Source organism: Lissotriton helveticus, chromosome 8 (genome assembly GCF_964261635.1).
Source record: "Lissotriton helveticus chromosome 8, aLisHel1.1, whole genome shotgun sequence".
NCBI lineage: Eukaryota > Metazoa > Chordata > Amphibia > Caudata > Salamandridae > Lissotriton > Lissotriton helveticus.
In genome coordinates, this window is record NC_136069.1 from 1038721537 (window position 1) to 1038748954 (window position 27418).

The 27418-nt window shown below is 43.2% G+C and overlaps 1 protein-coding gene across 2 annotated transcripts in view; it reads right to left on the reverse strand.

Annotated features, from left to right (window-relative positions):
- Positions 1-27418, reverse strand: part of MAP3K15 (mitogen-activated protein kinase kinase kinase 15) — a 1227172-nt gene that overhangs the window by 580791 nt on the left and 618963 nt on the right. For both annotated transcript variants that reach the window (XM_078657886.1, XM_078657885.1), the window contains exon 6: positions 27023-27129. In XM_078657886.1, coding sequence (XP_078514012.1) covers positions 27023-27129 — 107 coding nt within the window. The remainder of the gene's footprint in view (positions 1-27022; positions 27130-27418) is intronic.

Consider the following 27418-nt stretch of genomic DNA (forward strand, 5'->3'; position numbering starts at 1 on the left):
ACTCCCTAGGGTCGTGTATTCTGATAACGGCCAGCCATTCTCATCTGAGCTTATGAAACATGTTTCCCTTCTGTTAGGGTACCAGTGGAAGTTCCATTGTATACGCCATCCTGAAGCAGCCGGTCTCGTAGAGAGACATAATCAGACCCTGAAAATTCGCATTGCGAAAGTATGCAAAGAGAAAGGTGTAGACTGGCTAGTTGCCCTGCCAGTTGCTTTGTTTTATATGCGGATGGTTACACATTCCAGATCAGGTCTGTCCCCGTATGAGGTCGTATTCGGCCGCCCCCCAAACATGTGGGGTACACCTAGACCCCCCAGTATTACAGATGTTTCCAGTAATATGCTGACAGATTACCTAGCTTCCTTGATGTCTGCCCTACACTCTTGTCGTTCACAGGTTGCCGCCGCATTTCCAGACAACACCGAGGTGAAACCGCATGAAGTCATTCCAGGAAGCCTCGTGTTGGTACGGAATTTTGATCGTTCAAGTCCGCTGGAGCCCCGTTGGAAGGAGCCTCGACTTGTTTTATTAACTACAAGGACCGCCGTGAAGCTAGAGGGCAGGAAAGGATGGGTCCACCTGTCCCACATCAAGAAATTCCATGGAGTTCGTGAAAAGACTTTTGCAAAGGACTGTTCTATTTCTAAAGACTGCCTAAAAACAGACTCGAACTTAAAGTTCCCCTGTTAGAGAAAACTCCGCAACAGGAGTATAAACAGAAGCTTCGGTCTAGTAAATTAAGTCAGCCAATTTAATTGTCTAAGTCCCTCTCGGGTGAAACGGTTAGACAGGTCCCTGACATGTATGAGATAGACCCCCATAGTGAGAGAGTTAGTCAAAACTCTATACGATGTATCATCATTCTAAGTTTTTTGTTATATGTGAGTCTAATAGTTACCTGCACAAGTTATGCTTTACATTTATGTTTTCCAAGTTCACATGTAAACAAGTTTTCTAACGCTACAGTAGAGCACACATTTAGTGATCTGCCTCCTCACGAGCTATCCTATCGTCTTGCTATGCGAAATAATACATTCATTAGAATGTTACACTATTCACACCAGGCCAGCAATGCCACTAATTGTTGGGTGTGTGGTCGACTCCCCCCTTTCCAGACGCCGAAGGGAGTTCTGCCACTCTTTCCTTATCCGTTTTCACATAATGGTTCGTGTGGAGCATGGTCCACGTTAACGTCATACTCAAATGATATGTCCCTTCTGAATAGAACATGTTTTCCAGACAAGCAAGGTCTCTCCCATAGAACAGGGTTAGATCTAGAAAATGAAGTATATGATTTAGGTAATTATTCTTCGAATTTCATGGTTCTGAATGTTCAGTCTGATACTACTCCAGATTTACCTGCTATTTCAGTACTACCAGTCAAAGGCGAATTATGTGTCAGAAAGAATGGTTCCGCACATGTAGGACATAGTGATTGTACTACTATTGTCGAGTATAGTGACAGTGGGAAATCTATTTTCAAAGCCTCACGTCATTCTTATTTTGTTTGTGGTCAGACCGCATATGTTCGTCTGCCCCTCGATTGGGATGGAACATGTTACATTGCCTTCCTACTGCCACCAGTTTTTCTAGCCCCATCTGATTATCACAGAAACACACATCTAGTACACGTCAGACATAGAAGGGAGATTGAGTCCCCAATTGTCGATCAAACTGAAACTACTCTAGAACAGTATCAAGACTTCAATAAAGGTTTCTTCTTCTTTATAGGACCTATCCAGAATAGTAAGTTAATACGTAGGTTAACCAGAACCCTTGAAGCAGTAGTGAATGAGACTACTTCTGCTCTAGGTAACTTAACCGAAGAGCAATCTGCTATGAGATTTGTCGTGCTCCAAAATCGTCTCGTTCTTGACGTCATACTGGCCGATAGAGGAGGAGCATGTAGAGTCATCGGATCTAGTTGTTGCATTTTCATTCCTAATAACGCGCCGTCTGTTTATTCAGCTATAACCAGACTTCATAAAATTGCCCATCAGTTACACCAGAATCCAGGCACCTGGACATGGTCCGGTTGGCTCTGGAGTATTATATCTGCCTGGGGATGGAAAGTATTGTCATTCCTAGGTATTGCAGTAATGATCCTATTCAGTTGCTGCCTCTGTATACAATGTGGCCCTGCGATTTGCGGCATATGTGCTACCTCTTGTATTCCTAGTCCTAAATCCCGTTCCAAGACAATTCGAGACGAGCAAATGATGCTATATGAAATGATAGATGGTATCATGAAAATTGATGTTTCCTGATGGAAACGTAGGGCACAAGGAGGGAATGTGGAAAAGTAAATTTTGCCATGTTGTATGTGCCTACGTGTTCCCCATATTTTGTTATATGTGCATGATCGATATGCATGTATTCCCCTCTGATCGATTAAAGACGCAATTACAGTTGTGTCCATCTCTAGTATGCCAGTTTCCAGTCATCGTGAAAGCAACGAATAATAGGCCTATGTAAACCTACGTTGCCACATTTTACAGTGTGCACGTTAATTCATTGAATTGTCCCCGTTTCTAGGCCTCAAAAGGGCCCGGACTCAGATTCAGCTCCTGTCTCCTGAACGCTCTCCGAAGAGCGATACAGCCCCCACCTGCATCCCTGACCTTTAGCTTACTTCTTGCCATGCAGTGCCCGGCCCGGCCTGGCTCTGCCTCCCAGTCTGCCAAGAATATGTTATGTTTCTAGTTATCAGTTCAGCCCTTCCTTCTCTGCATTCCTAAGTTACTGAATCGCATCAATAGTTTCCGTCATGGTCTAGCCTTTATGTCTCCATGTAAGAGAAATACTGTATTAATGTTCATAGAATATTCCTCGCACACGCACTACATATAGAATTATGCATGCACCAGTCTTAGAGTCTATTAGCCTTTGCCCTGATAACTTTTGGATTCTATCAACATGTACTCTAAACATCAGATACTAGATATGCCTGGGTACATGTCGCTCTGACACTCCAGACTTTAGTCTCCTCTTCTAGCGCAGAAGACATAGCCCCCAGTTCTCCGTGGTAACACGTCATTGCCCATTTGCGCGCACCACTAGGTTAGAGGTCCCAGCTGCTCAGGTAGCCCCCTCCATGTTTCCGCCCCGTTTATGACATATTCTGTTACGTTTACATCACATGACTATGTATACGCCCTGTACACGCCTTCTTGTTACATCATTTTGCCCTTATCTTTCGCGACTGTTACGAACCACGCCTACTGCTACGCCTACTGTATTGAATGTAATGTATTTGTTTAAGTATATATACTGTGCACTGTTATTAAAAGTTAGCCTATCCTTTGTCCGTGCCTATTCCTGTCCCCGGCAGCTGCCATCCTATTCCCGTACAGGCTGTCCTGTTCCTGTCCTTTATGCCTGATGAAAAGCCTGTAAACTCCAGCTACCTCGAATCTTGACTCTTATTTATTGAGCTACCTGTTTATATGATTATTCTGAAAAATAGATCCGGTAATAAATTATTTATTTACCACACAGTAGGGAAAGTGTTGGATAGCGAAGGGGAATCATTTACTTTTCCCACACCAGCAAGTCCAACAGTAGGGAAAGTATTGGATAGCAGAGGTGATACAATTATTATTCCCATTTCAGGGAGTGCAACAGTTCAGAAAATGTTGGATAACGGAGGGGTAAAAACTACTATTCCCACTCCAGCAAGTGCAACAGTAGGGAAAGTGTTGGATAGCGAGGGGAATAAATTACTATTCCCACTCCAATAAGTGCAACAGTAGGGAAAGTGTTGGATAGCGGAGGGGTAAAAATTACTATTTCCACTCCAGCAAGTGCAACGGTAGTGAAAGTGTTGGATAGCCTAGGGGCAAAAATTACTATTCCCACTCAAGCGAGTACAACAGTAGGGAAAGTGTTGGATAGCGGAGGGGAATAAATTACTATTCCCACTCCAATGAGTACAACAGTAGGGAAAGTGTTGGATAGCAGAAGGGATAAAACCAAAGATTACAGCTATTGAACCTAAATCCTCAAACAAATATAAAAAAAATTACCAAAAATATTTATCAATTAATAAAGTAATATTAATGATCAACTAATGATTAATTTATTTAAACTAAATAACTTTCCACCCTCTATCCCAATAAACACGTAAACACACACCTAAAAATATTTACACAATTTCCATAACTAATTTTAAATTAATAACAATTAACAAAAAATCATTAATTAATTAAAAAACAAATTCTTCCTAACATTTACAACTATAACCCCACAACTAAAACATCAAAATTATTCCACAATTAGCATATTTAATATTTAGTTAATTAATTATCAATAATTAACAAATAATTCATTAATTCTAAATCATTTACCTCCCACCATATTCCCCGAAAAATGACACCACCAATGTTGTAAAAAATTACACAATTAACATAATTAATTAACAATTAATTAATTAATAACAATTAACAAGCAAAAAAACAATGAATAATAAATTAATTCACACAATTAGCACTATAAAACAACATTAAATAAATATTATATTAATTTTTTTTAAATGTATTAAAATTAAATTACTTCCCACCCTACTCCCCTATCAGCGCACAGCCCAATCCTAAAAAAATGACACAATTAACATAATTACCAATTCATTATTAATAAATAACAATCAACTATTAAATAATTAATAACAAATGAATTACAACAATTAGCAATATTAAATATTAAATACATAAATAGTAATAAATACAACATATGAATTAATTAATTATAATTAAATTACTTCTCACTCTATTCCCCTAGAAACCCTCAACCCGCTACGGAACTAAAACACACAATTTAATGAAACTAAAATTAATAACTTCAAAAAATTATTAATACATTTATTATAATTAAATTACTTCCCACCCTATTCCTCTATAAAGCCACAAACCGCTACGGAACTAAACCAAAAAATAGAACACATACATTTAAAATACATACTAAAATACATAACACTAACTAAAATAACGATGTTTTTAAAAATATATTTTTGCTATCGATATTAATGACTTCGATATTTTTTAAAACAATATTATTGACTTCGATTTTGTTAAAAATTATATTATTTACCTTAGACTTAGATATTCTTGTCCACTATATTCCGACAGTCGATATCTTCATATCACGATATTTTGCACTCGATATTAGCGCAAGTCGACATTAAAAACTCGATATTATGACTGTTTACCATGGAACATAGGTCCTATTTAGTGCCAACAATGTTTTTGAAGCAACAAGGAGGGAGATTTCTTTCATGTTATCTGGGTATGTTAAGTGGTATCTCAATTCTGGACCAGGGAGTTAACTACCTTACCAGAGGTGCTGGCCAGACCAGTCAATACGTCACCCAGACTTGCCCTCCTGAGGTTATTGGAAGACGTGGTGGTGATTGGAACTGTGTGAGCAAAACAAGACATCACAAAACTTTAAACATCAGACTCTGTGGTGCCCTTTGGTGCTTGGCTTAGGGTGATGGATTGCAGTGCCAAGGCTAATGAAAACATTTACTTGCCCATGGGCTGCCCTGGCAGGCACCAAAAGAAACGAGGCAAAACTGTGTGCAAATTATAAAATGCTCTGAGTATTAGGTACACAGTGGGTACTAATACACTAAGGCAATGTAACATATAAGCTTTACCCTAGGTTTGTCAGTTGTATGCAAAATAAAATCAATAAAAACCGGCTATATAAAAAAGACCATAAATCTTAAGGAGCTAGATAGATAGGTCTATTGTAATGGCGATCAGCCCGCCATTATCCACCGCCCGCATGCAATTTACCGCCGCCTGATTATGTTGGCATTTAGACACCGCTTGCGGGGATCAGCCTCCACGGAAAGGCAAGCGGATTGCGTTGCGGGCCCCAACGATGTTGGGGGGGCACCTGCATTTGCATGCACAACGTGGTAGGCACCGTGCGGTGCCAGCCACGTTGTGCATGCAAATTCGCAGTGTGCAGCCACAGCATTGTGGCAGGCGGTGCTGTGTGCAACGCCCGCCACAATGATGTGGATGGGGATGCCACCGCCACCGTGGCAGTGGCATCCTAATTGCCGGTGCGGGACCGCCGCACCACTGGCGGCCGGTCCCAGCACCACAAGGGTCCGCCTGCCATCCTAATAGTCCCCTTAGTGTCAGGTTTTATAGATCTCACAGGCTTACGCTTTATGAAGCAAAGATGTCACCTAGGCTACACACACATCTAGCAGGGTCAGAGAGCAATCTTTAAGGCTTCAGGTATAGGATAACTTTAGGAATCACATTTTACCGCATTTTAAAAATATTGCATATGCAAATTCCTCATGTAGCATAATTTATATACATCTCTTATGTTTCATAAAGTAAACATATCCTTCCGGTTAGAAAGATCTTGCCAGTGTTGGTACGCTTGGTTGATGGCCATTTTTCGTATGGTGTGAGATGCAGCCACACGCATGCGTGGCGTTCTACCTTCGACCCCGACACTGACATGGACGGATTCGAGGACATTTAAAGTTTTTTACCGGTAAGCTGCTTCCAGACGAACCGCTTCTGTGGGTAATCGCATAGTTTACCACTGTTTTGGGGTCACTCGTGCAGACGCTAACATCCATACGATGTTTTCACAAGTACTTTGTTATCGTTTCCGAGCACTGTGTCACTTTACCGTGTTAATGGCACACGCATAGATTCCAGCACCACTTATGTTTTTCGCTCGAACACTGTTATTATTAAGCGCCACTTTCACGTGTGGACGTTGTTTTTTGACTGGTTTTTCACACACTTTACGATCTTCTTAAAATATGTATTATGAGCACTACTCTAGAATTATTGACCCTCGCATGATGCTTTACAATCACGGAGCTTGTTTGGAATTTGCTTTAATTACACTCACCAGTCTGCACTTAGTATTTATTTATTATTTTGTTCACCAAACCAACCATGTGCACATGCAACACCGGCATTTTACATGAAACAAGCATGGATAAGCACTATCTTGTTGCGTCTTCTACATTAATGTTTGTCTACTTCCTTATCATTTATACATTTCCAATTGTGTTTTATTTATAGATTCACTGTACATTTCCCCTGATGAAGTGCGCAAGCACGAAAAGCATAGGGATTTGAAAGGAATTGGTATTGATGAAATGACATAGAAAATTTCTGGATTGTATACATAACGACAGGAATTTTGATACTGGATTTCTGACTGTGATGGAACTGTTGAAAAAATCAAGTTTACAATGAATGAATATTAAAAACATTGAAATTATTGTGGATCATATTGATTTATGGAGAATACACAGGTTAACTGTATTGGAGACAACTTGTCCCGCAAAGGAGTGCGACGGGCTTCATTGTCACTTTTTGCCAATGTTATTTGTGTCACAATTCGAGTACAACTCCCCATGGTCAGAGGGAGCAACCCGCCAGCACCCAAACTGAATCTACATTTGAGAAAAAAACAGTTAAGAATACATACACTCCGAGTGCCACACACACCCATTGGACCTTTTAAGATGCAGCTGCGTGCCACCCCCCCCCCCTCTCCACCCCCCCTGCCAGATGGCCAGGTGCATCACCCATGTCTAATCTGAAGGTATTGAAGAAGTTCTGCGTCAGGGAGGCCATAGTCAGATTTCATCTGCTCAAACGTGATAGGTCCATTGAGGTCAAAGAAATGTCCAATAGATCTGCAGCCTATTTGTTACTATGGGGACGAAGCCTTTGACTGAAGCCCCGGAGTGAAGTCCGGGTTCCCCAGCATGGGCATCATTGGTGAAGGAAAGGATGACTGCCCCTCCTGATTGCCACCCTGTCCTACATGACAAGAGTGACTCTAGTTATAGGGGAAGGGTATAGTACCGAGGCCCTCTGTTTACGCTGGATTCAGGGCACTTTCCAGGGTGATCGCCTGCTATATCGCAGTCCAGTCCATGAAACATAGGCGTTTTTCAGTTTCAGGGTGGTTCCACTCCACCAGGAAGGGTACTTGTGCTGCCTGGTAATAGTGGGTGAGGATAGGAAATCCCAGCCCCCCTAGGCATCAGCGGATGTATCTGGTTGCGGTGCATAGGCAGACACTTCCCCTTCCGGACGAAGCTGTTGAAGTCTGTCTGGAGTGTACTTGCGACTCCCACTGTGGGGGTCAGAGTACAGCCTGGAATAAAAAGAAGGGCCCTGGGGAGTGTAGTCATCTTAAGAGCTGCTATATTCCTTTTCCAGGAGAGTCAATAGTGCCTCCACTGGAAGAGGCCTGCCTTGATCTGGTCGCGCAAGGCTCCGTTATTGATAGCGATCATATCTGTGCTAAACAGGGTGATCTGAATCCCCATATAGGCGATAGCAGAGTGCCCAGGACAGGGGCAGCTGGGCCAATAGTAGCTCCAGGGTGTGGGGCACTGGCCGATAGATTGAGTGCCTGGGACTTCTGCCAATGAATGTAAAAGCCCGATGCTGCACCGATCAGCTTGAGGACTGCGGGTCATCAAGAGCAATCAGCATCGTCTGCGTACAGGGTTATGATGTGGACATCCCCTCCGTACCGCACTCTTGGGAAATGCAGGTCGTCATGCACCCTCTGGGACGTGGGCTCCAGATAGAGAACAAAAAGAAGGGGGGACAGCGGGTTTTACTGTCTATCTCCCTTGCAAATGGCAAAGAAGGATGAGAAAACTCCAGTAACCCTCACAACAGATGTCAGGTTACTGAAGGAGCTAAAAATCCAGGAGCAAAATTTGCTCCCAATACTGAAGTGGTGGAGGATGTCGTCCAAGTAAGGCCAGTGCACCATGTTGAATGCATCTGTTGCTAAGAGCATGACCTCACGGCACAACCTCACCACCTTGTCTACAAAGTGCAAAATGTGTTTGGTATTGTCCCCACACCCTCTATTGTGGATAAACCCTGAATAGTTAGGATTGTTCAGTCCAGACATGTGAGGTTAAGGTGAGCTGCCAGGATGCCCCTAGAGAGTTTAGCATCAAGGTTAAGGAGCGAAATTGGGAGGTAAGAGCCACACTAATGCGTGACTTTCCCAGGCCTGGCGAATACTGAGATCAAAGCCTGAAGCATTGAAGGGGGAGAGTACCTGTGTCTGCAAAGAAATTAAACAGTTGTGTGAGGAGAGGTACTAGCACATGGCAAAGGGCCTTTTAAAAGAGAGCAGTGAAACCATAAGGGGCCTGTTGCTTTGTTGGACTGCAGACGTGTTATCACTGAGATGACCTCCATCAGCCTTACAGGGGAGTAAAAAGAGTCAGCTGACTCTGCAGTCAATCACGATGTAGGTACTCCCTGTAAATATGTAGGCACCTCCACAGGGTGAAGGTCCTGAAGGTCCTGGATCTCATATGGGGACTCACAAAAACCCAGAAACATTGTTGCTATAGATGTGTCCTCAGTAACCTAAGTGGCCCCCCAAGGCCCAAAGTCCACTGATCCGCTTCACCTAGTGTTTGGCTTCAAGCCTGTGGGCCAGGAGCCTGACGCATTGGTTACTACAGACATAAAATGTGTGCTGAAGGCAGAACAGGGCATATTCAGCCAAGTCCATGTCTACAGTGCGGAGTTGACCACGTGCCACTTCATCCTAGGGGCCCCAGTCCTCTTGTAGATAGCCTCCAGCTCGTGCTCCCCGGCTTCTAGCCCCTCTCTCTTCTCCCTAAGCACCTTGATACCTGTGGCAGAGAAATGAAGTTGTGTTGGTGTCATTCAGCTTTAGGAAGACCGAGATAGTGTGTGGGACCTTATTCACTTTTTCTGGCCAGTGTTACAGGGTGTTTTACAATCACCAGGTCCCCTGCACTCAGGTGAGGAAGATTTACCTATAGGGAGAGAGACAGGGCAGTAAGGTTCAGACAGAGCTCTCGGCTCTATGACAATCTCTTTGATGCACGATTGTAGGGTGGGTTTACGCAGAAAGTGGTCAAGATGGGTGTATGTTTTGTGGGCACGCGAGTAGAAGGTATAATCCCTAGTGTATGGGTGGGTTTTCGCTAGAGAGGGCTTCTGTCTGGCCAAAGTGCTGCTCTGATTGATTCAGGGCATGATGCATCACAAGGTTAAGGTTACAGTCCCCTCCTATCAGAATGTCCTGGTCCGGAGACTCCAGAGTTTCCCGCACCACACCCTCCAGGAATTGTTTCTGAATTGTATTGGGGACATACATGGAAGCGACTTTGAATGCACGTCCCCCAAGGTATACCTGGTATGCCAGTAGCTGTTCCCATATGTCTGTTTTTTTGTCCCCAGAAGTCCCTTGAAAAGAACGGGCAAAGAGAATGGCATTAGAGAAAACGTATTGGTGCAGGAAAGAGCGTACTTCAGGTAGTACCAATCTCGGGACAGTAAGTGTGTTTCCTGCAAGAGACAAATATTCCCTTGATTGTTTTCAAGGCGTGATGGGACCACTCTGCTACGTGGAGGTATTTAAGCCATGACACTTAGGGCTACGAATCTTCAAATCAGCGTGAGTGAAGGGGGACATTATAGGACATGAATCAATGTCCCTTACCTCACCACAAAGGAGAAGGGTCTGTCTCCCGAATGGATATATGTGGGGCCATGGATGGCTAGGAGTCAGCCTGTGTCACAAGAGGTTGGTCTAAGTTAGAGCGAGTACCATAACCCCAACAAACTTCAACAAAGAAATGTTCTTGAGTATGGGTCACTACATTGTATGAAATATATTGAATGCCACAATTATCAGAACCAGTACATTGACCTGCCCACTGTATTGCAAGGTCAGTGCATTGTAAGTGCAAGTAGAGTTATGAATAGTAAACCCAGAATGATTTTGAAGATGTAGAGGCAATGTACTGAACGCAAATCTTTTGTAGGCTGATATTAACAACCTAACTATAGTGTCACAAACCAATGCAACCACCTTACTATGGAACAATTTTCCAGTAAATGGGCTGCCAGAGAACTTTTCCTCTATACCTCTTCCGGAAAAAACTGAAAACCTTGCTGACATGGAAATCATAAGACAGGAAGGAAATCTTCAGTGGCAGTTGGCATGTATTTAGAGTGGTAGGACGGGTAAAAGACGGCGATATTAAAATAATTTTAAAAAATGCCATTTACCTTTCTGACTTGCCTCACAGAAACAATGTGCTCCTCCCTTTGGGTGTCTTCTCTCATCGAAGCTCCGGACCCAGGAGACTGCACTACCTAATCCTGGCGCTGCTCTCATGCTGTAAAACAGCATGAGAGAAGCGTCAGGATTGGAGGAAGCTGCCTCTCTCAGCACTCTTAACAGCACTGGAGTTCTGTGTTTTCTGTAAGGCAGCTGTCTAAGACAGCTGGATTAGAGAAGTTTAAGATGAGCATGTCTGGCTGGCCATCGCAAGATGGCCATCCTATGGAACAAGCACACTATAAACATAGGTGCACAGCTCTCGGCTGCCACTCAGCAGCAATTGGCCTGCCCAGTCCTGACACTTGGTTCAGGAGGGATAGCTGAAAATTAAAATGCAAATAAATAAACTTTATCACCATTTTATTTTCAAGCTGCTCTGGGGCATTTTTTTTAGCAGGCAGAGCTCCTCTGCTCTCAATGAGGAGCCGCTCCTGGAAATCTTTCATTTTCACTACCCTTCCAACCAGAAAACCCAACATGGGAGTAACAGCCCATACACTGCTCAGTCAGACCTGCCCTTCTGGCACTGCCAGATGGCGCTGTAGGCCAGTTTGACCATGCACATAGATTTTTTTTGTAGGGCACCCCAACTCATATTGCTGTTCATCTTAGGACATATGGAACATGTCGCAACACACCATTACCTCAGATGAATTGAATATAACAACTAAACACCCATTGAAAACAATTTCAAGGCAGCACCATCTCAACTCGTCTAAAGTTAGTGATCTTTTACATGACCTGCACACAAATCCAGGTGAAGAAGAAAAAATTCAGTACAGAAAAAAGGGTTTCTTCTCAACTAAAGAAAGTAAGGGGCATATGTACCTGCCCCTATCACCGCCGGAGCGTCATTTATTTTGACGCTCCGGTGGCCTAGCGCCATTTTCCACATTTACAAGGCGGCGCTATACCACTTTTTTTAATATGCCCCTTTCCACCGCAGTCCTCTGGGGCAAAGGGTCATGCAATGGGTGTTGCAGTGGGCATTCCACCACCACCAATTGCTTTTTGATGCTGACCCAGATTTACAAGGCTGAGGCAGCGCCAAAAACTAACGCCAGGGAATACCTGGTCTTACAATGGGGATATGAGGAGAAATTATGAATTTCTCCTCTTTGTTTGCTCTTTCTGTGTAGGCTGAAATCACCAGTACACATAGATAAAGCAAATTGCTCTTTGAACATTAGAAAACATATTATTTGTAGAGAAAAAGAAGTGAAGTAGAGAGAGAGGTAAAGTTGAAAAATAGGAAGGAGATTAAGACAAGAAGAGTGGGAGTGTAAAAAGACTGTGGCAGGCGAGGTGTGTTGAAAGTTGGTCCAGAGAGGGAGATGAAAGAGTGAGAAAGGGCAATGGTAGTTTAAAAAGAGAACAAGAGGTAGAGAAAGAGTTAAAGATAAAGGAGCAAGGTTGTAAGCAAGGTGACATAAAGGGAGCAGAGGTAGAAAGAAGTGGAGAGGTGAGGAGAAACAGTGATCGAATATGAGAGAAATTGAGAGGTTATGCAGTGAGAGAGTGACATTTAGGGGAGAAAGATGAGGTAAAGTATGAGATGTGAAGTAGAGTGAAAGGTGACGAAAATAATAGTGTGGTAGAGAAGGTTACAAAGGTAGAGAGAGGTAAGGCATAAGGTTATGAGGTAAAGAAATAGATGTGATTGAGAGAGAGGTAAAGTAGACGAAGGAAGTAGACATGGCAGTGAGATGGAAAGGACTATGAGTTGCTGAGAATGGGAAGAGGTACACATGGGGTAGAGAAGAAGAGAAGTGGAGGTAAGCACATATAATAGGAGAGTGAGGTATGGACAGATGTATTGGAAAGAGAGTGGTGAGGTAGATAGAAATGTGGTACAAATGGCTTAAACAGAGTTTGAGGAGTAAGAGTGTTGAAGTGTAGATATCAGTGGAGACAGAGGGAAAGAAAAGATTTGATGTACAAGAGTTGGTGTAGAGTGAAGTATCTGAGGCAGAAAGATAGGCGAGGAAGAGAAAGAGAGGTAGACTTTTCAAAAAGAGGTGACAAAGGTAGTAAGATGGGGTAGATAGATTTGGCTAGAGATTTTGTGACTGGTGAGGTTGGGAGATCTGAGGCACAAAATACAGGAAGTAGCAGAATGTGAGGTACAGCGAGAAGTAAGGGGTATGGAGATGCAAGGTAAACAGTGGGAGGTGAAGTGAAGAGTAATTGAGAAAGAGGTAGATCAAAATTTGAGAGTTCGGTAAAGACGGATATTGGTAGGCAGAGAGAGATGCTGGAGCAAGTGATAGGCAAAAAGAAAAAGAGAGGTAGACACAAAGCTAGAAAATGGTGACACGTGGATGGGAAGAGAGGCAGACTCAGAGCTAGTGAGAGGGGGAGAGAGAGGTTGTTATAACAAGTAAGAAGTGTGAAAAGAGAGAGAGAGGTCCTTTTATTAGGAGGGAGCCTTTTTAGGAGGGAGCCCTGGAAAGTGGCCTTTGCAAATGTTCCCATTGCCCATTCTTTGAAATCTCTCTAGCTGTTTTCCTGCTCTGGCAGGCTGCAGAGTGATGAAGGTGGCCCAGCCTAAGGGAGGTGAGGTGGGAAGATTGAACGTCTGTTACTGCTGGGAAAGGGATAAGAATATCACTTAACATTATTAAGAACATTATTAGAAATTCAGGTGTCGACTCATTAAAGTTTTCATAATGTGTTTAGAAGTGCCATTAATGTCCTATTAGAAGCCGCTTTAAAGTGGCAGCCAGTGGCACCTGCTTAGAAGTGACAGTACTCATTGAACATATGCAATGTATTATAAATGCCCTAATGTGCTCTAAAGGCTGGGAAAGAGGCATGCTTATCTTGCTTCACTGTTGAGCTCTAGGACATCAGCAGCTGCGAGTGCAGAGGCCTTGTGAATAACTACATGAAGGCGCTGGGCTTTGTTGGCTGTCTTAGTAGTAATGGACTCCAGTAAATCAAGTGTTCTAATAAAGGAAAAACCAAATCACCCTTCTGAGGCAGAGATATTGATTACTTTTAAAATGCGTAGAAGTGGCATTTGTATAGACAGTGCTTAGAAAAATGAAAGTAAAGCACTATATGAAAGAACTGAGACAGCCTCTACAAATCCACACAACAGATAAATAGGAATATATAACATATCTAGACCCAGATACAGCGCTCGCACCAAAGAAAGTTAATGCACACCACTTGCAAACCACCTGGAACCAGCCAGTGAGGCACCTGGCCTCTCTCCTCTTTCATTTATCTCAAATTTTCTCGCTTTCAAGTACATACACAAACAAAATTCTCGACTTCTCACACACCCTGTAACTCTCTACTTCTTATCCTTCTTTTATTCCTTTCCAAAGTCTAATCTCCCGAGCTCTCTTCCACTCACTCCTGTTTCTCCCTACTCTCCTCATTTAACTTTCTATATTCCCCCTCTTTCACCCAGTGCTTTAAATGGAAATATAGAAGTATTGACTATCTAGAGTACTTTTTTACTCCTGAAAAGTGCTGGTAATGTTAAAATAAATGTATTTCAGAAGTGCTGATAATTGCAGGTACTCTTCCTTTCAAATTGAAGACGTGCCCTTACTTGATTCTAGACAGTACCTCCACATTTAAAACACAGCCTTCACCAAAATTACACACTATTACTGTCTATTTAGCACATTCTCTATCTAATCCTCACACTTAGGGCCTGATTCTGATGCGGTTAGGAAATCTTCCCAATCGAATCGGTTTGTAAATGGTTTCCGACCAACTCGGATCGGGAGAGTCCGACCGACTGAGTATGATGCATCCGGATGCTTCCAGATACGATTTGGTTGGACTTCCATTGACTTCTATGGGAGCCTATGTGCCTAACCACATCATAATCTGGCCCTTGGTCGGGGAGACACGTTCCCGATCCGATTTGGAAAGAGCAAATTCCATTAGGAGGTCGTCCTGACTGCATCAGAATTGGGCCCTGAGTGGGAATGCTTTCCTAACGGCATCAGAATCGGGCCCTTAGTGCATCTCTGTGCCTTTCTTACTCTTTCTGTAGCCTTTTCTCTGTCTCTACCCTTCATTTGTCCCCTACCACGTTAACTTCTCTATCCCGGTTCGCCCTCATTCTCTCCTCTGCAAGTAGTCCCAGGCTCCATGAGCTCGCAGGGACAGCTGTGCGGGGCTCTGAGCAAGTGAAAAGAACCTGGCAGGACAGAGACAGAAAAAAGCCAGTCTCTTACAGGAAGACAAGGGTGTTAAATGGCCTATTTCACCAAGGATCCAGTGAGACTGCTCAGAAAAACGGCCCCACCAATGCCCATCATGTGCAGGCCTGGCAGGGGAGGTGTTAGATGAAGGACTCTTCTGGCCTCCTAGAGGGTGATGAGAGGGTGAAAGTGGCTCTTCACACTGGAGCTCCAGCTCAGCAGCTTTTCCTCAGCCCCCTTTTCACTCGCCCACCTGGATGAATCTGAGGTCATATTGTGTAAGTAGCCAGTCAGAACCCTCCGGAACCTTTAAAGTCAGTAGAAAGGTTTTTTTTCTTTTTTCTTTAAATCTATGTTTCACATTTGATATCTACGATACATATTTCATCTTTGTTTTAGAATTTATACTTTGTTGAATTGCTACTATATTATGTTTCTTAATATGCATTATGACATATCGGTACTTCTTTATGGTGATGAAGTGCTGTTAGTCCAATTATATACCTAGATATCTCTATGCATATATAATTTGAATAAAGCTTGTCAACCATAATTTAAAAAGGGTTCAGTTCCTCAGGTTGCTAATTGGTGTCCCTATAAAGTCAACAAAAGGGTATACCATCATAATATGCTACTGTGTGCCCTTTAAACTCAGGGGCCTCAGCACAACCCACATCAGGAACAATATCAATGGCCCTTTCTTTTTGCTTCCAATGTTTGAGAAATCTAACTACATTAAGAAGTACTGTAGGTGGGTAAACTATTAGATGTTTTAATTGTTTAGCTCACTGTGCAATATTCAGCTGCCTCATAAAATGTTTCCTATACAAAATATAGTTTGAGCTGACAAAGACCTGGAACTCCTGACCTCTGCACCTCAGGCAATCACCATCATTGCCTCAATTCAGGAAGGTCCTTTAGGCCGGACTCTTCCACTGAACTGCAGAACCCCCTCCCACGCACCTTGAGACCCTAACAGGTGAGTTGTTACACTCTATAAGAACCATGATTGATTGATTGATTTATTGATTGATTTATTGATTGATTGATTGACTAAAGCAGAGTAACCTGCTATAACGGACACGCCACTATTGTTGTCCTTCCAGCATTGCTGTGACCATGATGTATCATGATGGTTCAAACTGCTCTAGTTGTTTCTAAGCTCTGCAGCTTTGCTGGCATTTAACAAGTTAAGAAAGGTTTCTTCCAAGAATGCCCCTTATATGTCATGAATTAACACCATTATGCATGTTCCAATTTGCACAATCACCCAAAAATAAAACGTATTTAGATTTGTACCACTGCTTAGTGGTCATTAGTTCATATTTAAATTTGCCCCATCACTCAGTGATCCCCATTAAATGTTAAAGTTTGTTCACATTTATATTCAGGAATCTTGGATGTCAGATAAGATTTGCACCATCATTTAAAAAAGTTGGCTGTGTGTGCTCATTTGCGCCGTCCCTTAATAATCATTAGTTCATGCTGAGATTTTCTCCATCGTTCACTATCACCCCATGCATACCCGTATCTGAACTGTTACTTGGTAACACTGCTGAATCCCATTTGCGAATAGATAGAAGTAGACTTTCAGTTCAGCACGCTTAGTGGTTTCTTATGATTGTTGTCATGCCAGTTCTCTGGGGCAAGTTGGACTGAAGGGGAAATGGACAAGTATTGCCTGTTGTCTCATTGTTTCTAACTGAACTAGATAGTATTGAGACTTCACTGAATTGCTAAGTATTACTTTTTAGGCATTAACTTTCAGTCGGTAGGGTAGTTGATCAGTCATGGTTTACTCTTGGTGAATGGTATGGGGTTGAACATCAGAGATCACGTGCAATCATCAAATATCAACAGTGTTACTTCTTTTTCAAGAAAGATAAAATGTTTCTATTCTTATTACGTTCAACAGCGCGATGGATTACTTAAAGCTGACATTGGCTACAGTAATTTAAATAATGCTACACAAGGGCCCAGGGGCCCAATTGTGTCCCTGTGCATATAAATTGGATGGGCAGCAACGGTATAATCACAGACATGAGAACTACCTGCTGGTCTAGTCTGCATAAACAGAACAAAGTCTTCAGAACAATGTTGCAAGAGTCCTACTCAGTTGCTTATCACTCAATGGTGCCTTAGTGTCTCTCAGTAGTATTGCTGCTTGCAACTGGTCATGGGGTCTGACATATGGTCACAGCATGTAGCACAAGGAAGCTGCAGGAGAAGAAAGTTGACCCAGGGTCAGAACCCATTGGCCAGTAAATTGAGGTACGCGGGCCACTCAACACCACACAAGATGGTCATGGAGAGCACCAGCTAGTTGCAGGAAGAGGCCACTGCTCTTGGCATCAAAAAAGGGCATGGCACAGGCACAAAGAGGCTCCTGCCTATTGTGTACAGAGTAGGCTCCTCAGAAGCAACCAGGAAAGTCAGACACAGGAATGCCACATTCCTTGTTTCACAACAGCAGGGGAGGTTCTTGCATTTTTTCATTTCCCAGCTAGATTGAACAAGGGTTCTTGTCCTCTCTTCTTGAATGGGTAGAATTTAGGATGGGGAGCAGTATCATGTCTATGATATTGGCAATTCTTAGTGGGCAGAAGTCCTCACGGAAGAAAAGATGATAGCTGAATATATAGTTAAGAATTGAATAAGGATGGTTTTGCGCATGCCAGGCAGTATACCCCCTTCTCTTCGGCTCTCAGCAGCAGCTGGCTACTTCCTCAGTCCTGCAGTACATTGCTCGCTTCTTCAACGGAGCCAGCAAAGCATCCTGCCTGAGGTCCAGTCCTTTCCTATTTACTGTTGTATAGAGCTTCTTGCAGTAGAAAGGTGGTTAACAGGGCAAGCTCACATTCTAAAGCAATGCCAGTTGAGCCAAACCAAATTGCAGGCCAAACTCAAAGTTTTCTGTAAATGGTTGGGGGAACGGATCAGAACAACAAACATCTCACTAATGGTGACCTTTAGCTCCATGGAAAGCAGCATCCCAAACAGTGCACTGTTATGTGTTACTTAGGTGATGATATGTATCCCATAATGGCCGCTGAATTTGCATATGTATCAACCAATCAAACAATCAATCTATTTGTAGAGCGCGCTGAGGGTGAGGGTCTCAAGGCGTTCAGGCCCAGACATTTTCTTTTTAAGTGTATCAGGCCCAGACATTTTCTTTTAATGTGTATCAGGTCAAGGCATGTTCACACCAATCGGAGACTGTTACCATTTTACCCTAAAGGGGTGTGGGGCGAGTGGGTGGTGTAGTGATGTCAAACCCACACACTGTATGAGGGAGCGAAAGTAGGCAAACCCTCCAATGTGATTGCAGACAAAGAGGCCTGTGCATTACTAGTATAGGTCTGGAGCCACCAACAACTTGTCGTGACATGGGCTGATCATAGGGACTTCAGTCATCCTTTTGGTGGAACTCTGCATTCCTGCAGAGTCTAGAACATGGCTGGAAGTAATCTAAGTGTAACATGGGGCATCTGTCTGGGAACACGTGACACAACTCCTCTGCACAGGAAAACATACCAGTTCAAGAAGAGTGATAAACAAATGATCTGGGCGGCAAATAGTCAAGATAAATTGAAATAATATCAGACATTGCTCTTCAGTGCAATACTGCAGGATGGAATGTTCCGGAACTGATATACACTGACAAGGTGCCACCTGGATAAGCATGTCTGCGGCAGGTACTTGCACGGCCACCATTGCCAGGCTTGCTGTTAGTTCTAAGATCATGAAACCTTCTTATTGTCTGCTAGGAGACAGTGGGCATGTTCTTCGGATAGCCCATCCACATTATGAGGTGCACACGCATGATATCAAATGAAGCAGGCTTCTGGTACTATGTGGCAGTGTGCCTATTGTGGCAAGTGTTGTTAGTTCTATAGTTACTTCTTCTTGCTCCCTGCTGGCAATTGATACTTGACCGAAATAACACAATTTTCGAATTGTAATCCCAATATTGTGTGTTGGTCAAATATTTGTAAGGAAAGTATGGCATATGTGTTTTTCACTTTGCAGATGCGGATGTCTGTTTTTCGTAGACTGTTCTTGTTAACCCCTTCCATGCTGGTGACGAACCCCAGCCGTCACGCTCCACGGCGCTCGTGTGCGGATGACGGCTGGGGTTCGTCATGGCCCCGCCCTGTTCGTTTGTTTACCGCACAGCGGCGGAACCGGGCCAGCATGGAAGGGGTTAATACCCCACGTGAAAACTTTGTTGCCACCTGCTTTGACGACTTCCAAACCAAAATGAGTTAGCACGGTCAGTCTCTATGTTTTTCAAGCAACTGGAAAGTGAAATTCAAATGATCAAGTCAAAGATATTCATTCAGTATATTGAATTAAAAAAATTAATTGAGCAGTATAAGAACCAAAGACAATGAAGGTAATGATCATGATTCCCGCACTCTCACGGCCTCATTTATGCGGAATTGGCACAGAGCAGTGCCGTAAGTCTTCTTGCTGCACTGCCTTACGCTAATGTGAAAGGGCAGGAATGCACTGCATTTATGAAATATGGTGCAGTCCTGTCCTGTCCTTTCCCTCTCACTGGCGCACAATTTGATGCCTAGTGCCAACGTAGGCACCCTTGCACAATGGTGCCAGGGTGCCTCTATTGCAGGCAGGATTGTTTTTGTGCAGGAAGGAGCACCTACCTGTACAAACACAATCCCGAGAGGAGTTTACCCCTATCCATGTGTGCTACAGAATGCAGCACACAAATGAATGAGGGGAAAACGAGGAGAAATAAATATATTTTTATTTGTTAAACCTGCTCTGAGGAGGGATAATTTTTTTTTTATCTGCCCGAGGTTTACGTGATTAAGTAAATAAATGTAAATATCCAGTATTTGTAAAGCGCGGACAATTGCCCGCAGGTGTCAAGGCGCTGGGGGCCCTCGGGAAGATTAAGCAAGCTATTGCCCAGAGTCACATGGTGCTGAGCTGACCTGCCACCGGCATCGGGGATCGAACCGTGAGCTCCCGAGTACCGGTGTCTGTTGCCTTGGCCGCTGCGCCACACCTCTTCCAAGCTGGGGCAGCGTCAAAATCCATGGGTGTTCCCACCGCAAAGCCCATGGAACGCATTCTTGGTGCAGGGTAATGCACCACAGCTACTTGCGCTGCTAGATATGATTGAAAGGCTTGCGCCGCCGGTGCGTCAAAAAAAAGTGACGCCCCGGCGGTGCAAGCCTCTCATAAATGAGCCCCTAAGTACACAAAATACAATTTGCACAGCTTTTTTTCTTTGGTTTTGTCGTCCTGTTTTGCTTAAATTCTAGATTTTGGTAATTTTTTGCTGAAATTTTACAGTCCACTTACTACGTGGATTTTCGTTTTTTCATCAATGTTCACACGAAACTGTGAGATTACAATAAAAAGTAAAAAACTGCCAAATCGTTTCAGAAGGTTTTTGAAAAAGACTCTTGGATGTTTTGCAAAGGCTTGGTTGGGATTTATTTTAGTCTTGTAACCAGAGATATATTCACTTGTCTTGTCGCTCGCCCTTGGAGAGGAAACCATGCTGTGTGAGCTGTGACCTCCGACTAAAAACAGCTGTCATCAACAGTTTACTACTGCTCGGTTATCGTTTTCAAACATGTCCTCTGGGGTCCTATTACCAAGTACGAGTGATAACGTTGAGAGTCCCTCTTGCTTTAAAACGCAAAGTTGACATAGCCGCCGTAAAGCATACGGCTCTTGAAACAGGTGCTAACATAAAAGGAGAGTTAAAGGGACGCCAGCTCCTGCCTCACATAAAAACAAATAAGAGCGACTCACAGCAGTCGTCAGAGTACACACGATGGCTGACAACTCGGTAAAACCAGTCAATTAAAAGACCTTCACCTTAACTACCAAAGTATGTGTCGACCAATAATGTATTTATGGCGGTTTTAGATACTTGGTGCACTTTCCATCGCAAAACAGGTTCGTCAGATTTGGTGGGCATTTGAGGACAACCATCGTGCTTTGTAGTTTTTTGAGACATTATTACTTGACACAGTAAAAGTTCATTTCGATCACACATTCTCTTTTTTCTATCTTTTTTTTGTTCAATTTTTATTCTACTTTTATTAGGTGTCACAAAAGTTTTACATGCACCTAATTGCTTGCATGCAGTTACAGAAAACTAAAGAAAGTTCTCATTAATGTGCAAAGACCCGTACAAATATGCAATGCCAAAGCCAATAGGTCTTGACTTTATAAAAAGGCGAAATCTTGGTTTTGCCAATGGTTAGTTACACTGGCACGCAAATGTTTGCGGCAAAACACATGAGCACACATGTCCAGCAATTTTTGAAAAGGGTTCCTACTAAAGGAACCCATTACAAGACATACACAGTGCTTAATGCATCATGGACAATCCCACATCATAACACACTTGTGTACATACGCAGTGGAGTGTGTCATGATGCGTACACATTCATGCCCTTGACATGAACACCCAAATTCATTGTGAAGCATGTGTGTGCTTGTGGATTGGGGGAACCAGTTTAGGGGAGGGGGTGGGGGGTTGTTAGGAAATTACATATTTAGTGAGGTCTAGTTTTGTACGGCGCAGGCCAAAGGTTTCATTGTGTAAGGTGCACCTGCTTCCAATAAAGCGGCTTTTATTACACCTAATTTTGAGTCCCCCCCTCCCCCGTTGGGCCCCAATCTAAAGAATTAATAAATATGCAGAAATGTTTGGATTCAGCTTGTTTCCAGATCCTAAATATGTTGCCATTGATTGCCACCAAACAGTGTCTGTGTTTCATAAACCACTTTCTGATACGATTTCTTTAAAAGGGTGATTTTATAACATAGAGCCACACACCCCTATTGCTTCTTTAACTTTCTCATATAATTTTATTCAAAATTGACCTCTCTGATTTTAAAGGTTTTGAAAACCGGGAGCAATGGCTCCTAGGTTTGATATCAGAAAATCTTTACCACATTCTCCTATGGGTGCTCAGCCCCATGAAATAGATTCACTAACCTACTCTAAGAGGTAGCATTAATGCCAATGAGACCCATTTTCTAATAACAAAGTAAAGCCTATTTTTGATGTATTGAGTTGCCTACAGCATTCTCCACCTCAATGTATGCATTTTTTCAGCAACCCAACGCAAAATATTTAACTTTACACACACTAGATGAATAGCATTGTTGATGGTAGGGGTGTCTTCAAAAACAGAACAATATACAGACAGAGGCAGCGAAATGAAAATGTAATCTAAAATGGCATTTTTATGCTGGTGTAATTGGCTGGATCACCATGATTGAGGCGCTCGTTCATTGCCTGAAGATTTAAATTATGCATTTCACCCATCAGAGATTCCCCTAGTCGGTCCCCTGCAGCCATGGCTCAGTACACCTGCACTTCCGTGTTTGTGAACGTCAATCTACGCCCAGGGGCGGCTTTAGGCTCATGGCGGCCCTGGGCAGGTAGCATAGGTAGGGGGACCCGGAAGAGGGGGTCCGGGCGGGGCGGAGCGCGGAGGCCAGTGATGGGGGGGGGGGTCAGGGTGTTTGGAAGTGGAACAGAGCTGGAGGCTGCCAAATCCCTGCCAGGGGCCGCCACGCAAATATGTATCCATCCTCAGAGGATTATTATATTAAGGATATATATTGGCGTGGTGGCCCCTGGGGTTTGGTGGCCCTGTGCGGGTGCACAGCTTACACATGCCTAAGGCCGCCCCTGCTACGCCTGCTTGTATGACACCCCCCTCCCGTACGTCGATGAATCGATCTCTCCCTCCTTAAAGGATGTGAGTACTATATTAAAATCGACTCAGTCCTGTATGTCACTATTGGCAGCTGCGGTTTGCTTCCGCATCATTTGTTCACACAGAAGATGGCTTCACATTTTCTATATAATTGCAGTTATTTCAAAGCAGTAATAAGCATAAAAACAGATGAAAGCAGAAATCAGGTGTCAAGATGGCACTGTCTTTGCCAGTACAGCAAAATGCAGGTAATCGTACATGAATTTCTTGTCCCGGTTCTGTAAGTGGGCACATAATGTGTAATTTCATACAACAGGCAGCAGAAATTCAAGTGAAAATCCTCACATAAAAAGTCAGACAGGCACAAAGCAATTATCAGACAGCTCTTAGAGCAGGGCCGGACTGGGAACACAAAATAGCCCTGTTAATTATTTCAGCCCAGCCCCGGGAGGGTTTTTTTTGGGGGGGGGGGGTGTGAAACACTGCTGCTTTTGTTACTGTGGGCTGATATAGCACCAACACTGCAAAACAGGCGCCCAATAACAAAATCGACCCCCCCACCCTCCCGGGGAAAACACCCGATGCCCGCTACGGGCAGTCCGGCCCATACCAACATAAAACACGATGTGCTCTGCTACAACTGCCACTACTAGCACTACCAGAAATTCTGGAACTAAGTCTGAGGATATGAGCTAAAAGTGCAGTACTACTGACACAAGATGGTCTGCCTTGGTTCAAACTGCTATAAGCAGGAAATCTCTCATTCCGAGTATGTCAGAAGAGTAGGTGCTATTTCATGCATCTGATAAAATCGACAATTATCAGGTGAAATACATAGCACCGTTTCCGAGTTTTGGGGGAATAACACGAGTATTTTGATGTTTACCACACCAACATCAGAATGTTATGGTAAATACCACACTGATTTCTCTTATTAATTTACAGCAGGTTGACATGCCGAAATGTAGCAAAAGGGTGAGGTATTCAAACACCCAGAAATGACCAGGTGCTATACATTCCACCCAACTGAGAATTTTGAGACCAGCACTAACTTGGGTTTGCACAGGGGTAAAGAAAACAAAGCCAACTTGGTACCCAGGGCTGCACTCATGTTCATCCTTTGGAGTGCAAAAGGCATCATGAACCTGCTCGGACAAGAACTCATGACCTGCACAGCTTTTCTGCCATCTACGTATAGGAACATAAACAGAATATTTACAATTTCAAATGAGGAACTTTGAGTATCATGAAGGGTTTTCCACAAAGGGTTATGAGTTGCATCAAATGTACAAGGAGAGCTGAGCTCCCACACCACCCTCTTTAGCTTCCCTCCCTCCCACACTTTAATGCCCTTATTGCGCTGATACACTCTTTAACGGCCAATCCGTTTCAGCTTGGAATTCCATGTCAGCTAAGGTATGCATAGATCCTCAGCTGACAAGGAATGTGGCAGTTGATGGAGGAACAGTGCTGCCCGCCACCTTCAACCACCATTCCGTCACTTCAGTCTGGCCCTTGGAAATCTCAACATGGTGGGGGAATCACAGGGGAAAAAATGCATACCTCAGAGAAACAAAAATGCCAAAAATGTTTGGTTTGGCAATACGAAACCAGATTCAGAATCTGGTATCCACACGAAAGGCTCTCTATGAGAGACATATTTTAAAAATTGTCTTCCATCATTAACCTCCACAAAACAGCTTCCCCTTGAACTCCGCAGGGCTACTTTAAAATATTATTTCCTGTTTATTATAGTAAGGAGGCAAAAGGACTCTTGGTCTCCGTATTCAAGAAGAGGAGTTTGACCTAGGCAATGCTTGTTTAAACTCAGTCAGGATGGAGGAGTTGATCTTTTCCAAAACAATGAGCTGACTGATGTTGCAGTAGTTTGACTTCATATAGCAATTTTTGTTTTTGTAATCTGAGTAAGTAAAGTTTGTGGCTTCTCCTTCGGTTGGCTTCACACCTCATCACAAACATACTGTGATCTTTTCGTCAGGCCCACCCCAACACCCATCAGACAAATGTGTGTTCTCATTCCAACTGCCCTAATATTCCTCCTGGTATTTCGTTGCCTCTTCCCCCTTATCTTACTGATAGTAGAGATACCAGTAACTCTGAATGGGGCAGGGTGGTAAAGGTATCCAAGCCAATCGTTGCTGATATTTCAAACAAGGGAATGTGTCCAAAACGTCCACTTGTGGCTAAAGCCTTACCAAGGGCCCTGTTCATAAAGGAATTTCAGGCGATGAGCATACTTTTCCATCGAAAAAAACATTAACCCCTTTAGTGCTGCCGTCGGCCAACGGTCGTCGAGAGCACTACCTTGCCAGTGCTGCGCACGTCCGTTGGCCGACGCGGCCGCACCCATTTCTTCGAACGTTCAGCACTGGCGCTGAACGTTCCAAGCAGTAAACGGGTTACTTTACACCGGCCAGGAATTCATTTCAGAAAAAGAATAATAGCAGACATAAATAGTTTTACTGCTATGCTGTTCTCTACCGCAAGTGTGGATGAGTGTGGTGTGATACCTCCACTCATGGGGTGGAAAGTGGGTGGAACAAGGTGTAGTTTATGCACCTCAACAAACATCTACCTTTGTGCACATTCACATACTCCCATCCAACTAGTTCCCATTTGGAAATGGCCAGATATTTACTTCAGCAAATGGCTGGAGCCATTATCAATTTCAAGATGGCAAGGAGAATCGCTCAGCTCCAAACCTGGAGTAGATACTGGGGGAAGGTGTTTCTGCATGATTAAAAATGTTTTCTCAGTAGAGGAAAAAAGGAGAGTAAAAAGAGGTGTGTTTACATTGCGTTGTGCTTTACCTTAGTTAGAAACTGTACGCCAATAAAGAATTACACATTGAAGAAATGGTCGTCCTATGAGTTACATGACATTCCTTGTAAAAATGCTGGAAACCTGCATCTGGCAAAGCTTTCCAAGGGTCCTACTGGAAGCGTTTGCTAATTTCAAAAAGAACAAACTCATTACCTGTTGTAGGCCTACTTTAAAGGTTGTGGATTTACTGGTCTTTGAGAACTGGCCCCAAATACTTGAACTTGCTGCTCACAGAATGGTTGTGGTACAGAATTTTGAGGAGGGAATCTTGCGCTACCATAACATTTTAGGTAAAATATCAACACAACAGGTATAAATGGGCAGGTATAGGTTTCATATATTTAACTTCATATGAATAAATATGCTTGAACTAGGAGCTAGCAAGTGTAGAATCTATCTGCCCCCCTAAAACTGTGCTATCTTATTGGAAATCATTTTGTTCCTCTTGCACCTCCATTATATACACTAAATGGTTACTGCTCATGACCTCGCAGGTTGCATCACTCTTAAAATGTTCAATTACATCATTTATGACATAACTGCCAACAACATTAGATATGGTAGGGACATAAGTGCTAGGTATTTCAGTAAACACTCATACACACACACACACACACATATATTTTTCCACGCAAAAGGATTAAAACACCTTAATGTTATGTCATACTGTCATACTATCTAGTTATTTCACAACTGCCCCCGGGTTCATGCTATTATGGGGTAACTTGGCACAGCATTTACCCCATAGCCCAAACAATTGTACATCATTCCTGAAGGGACCCTCAGTCCTCTATTGATCAGAAGGAAGACCCAGATCTTTGCTGCCTGGTAAAGACCAATAATTCAACTCTTACCCATTTTCACAAGTCTCATAGCAGAGTAGGTATTGTGTTCCTGCTTGGGCACTCGCCTGACACTGTTTTGCAACCTTTAGCTAAGATGAGTGCCAGGCCCATAAAACTGGCCAATTGTTTCTTTTCATTTTCTGTGGGAAATGTGTCCAGTAAACATGTTCTACCTTAAACAGTGCCCAGTAGAATTAGCCAAGCACAGGTTTGGATCGAAAGCAAGATTTTTTTTATAACTACTCATTTTGAGAGTTTTATGTATATTTACATAGCACAGGCACATAGAATGTATCTTACCTATTGAGTGCAAAAGCGTAGTGAAACTTAATGTTATGCTGGTCCGCCAGGTCGCACGTGGGAAGCATTTCCAGCGTCTCCACCAGCCTCACCATTGCATCGTAGTCCTGAATTCAAGGAGGAACCAAACAAATGAGAAACAATAAATAGAAAAACAAATCAGAACTGCTCGAGCAATCTACCAAGTTGTATATGTTTCATACTGGCTTATAGAGGCATCACATACACTTAATGGTTTATCACAGGCTGAGAAAAGAGATAAGCCCTTGACTGAGAGAGTGGCTATGTAATAATCGGTCTGGTCATGGAATCTACTTTGTGGGTATAGGACAGGTGCAATAATTTTCCCACACCTCGTAGGCACCATTAGAAATAGCAATGACAGACGTTATGTTG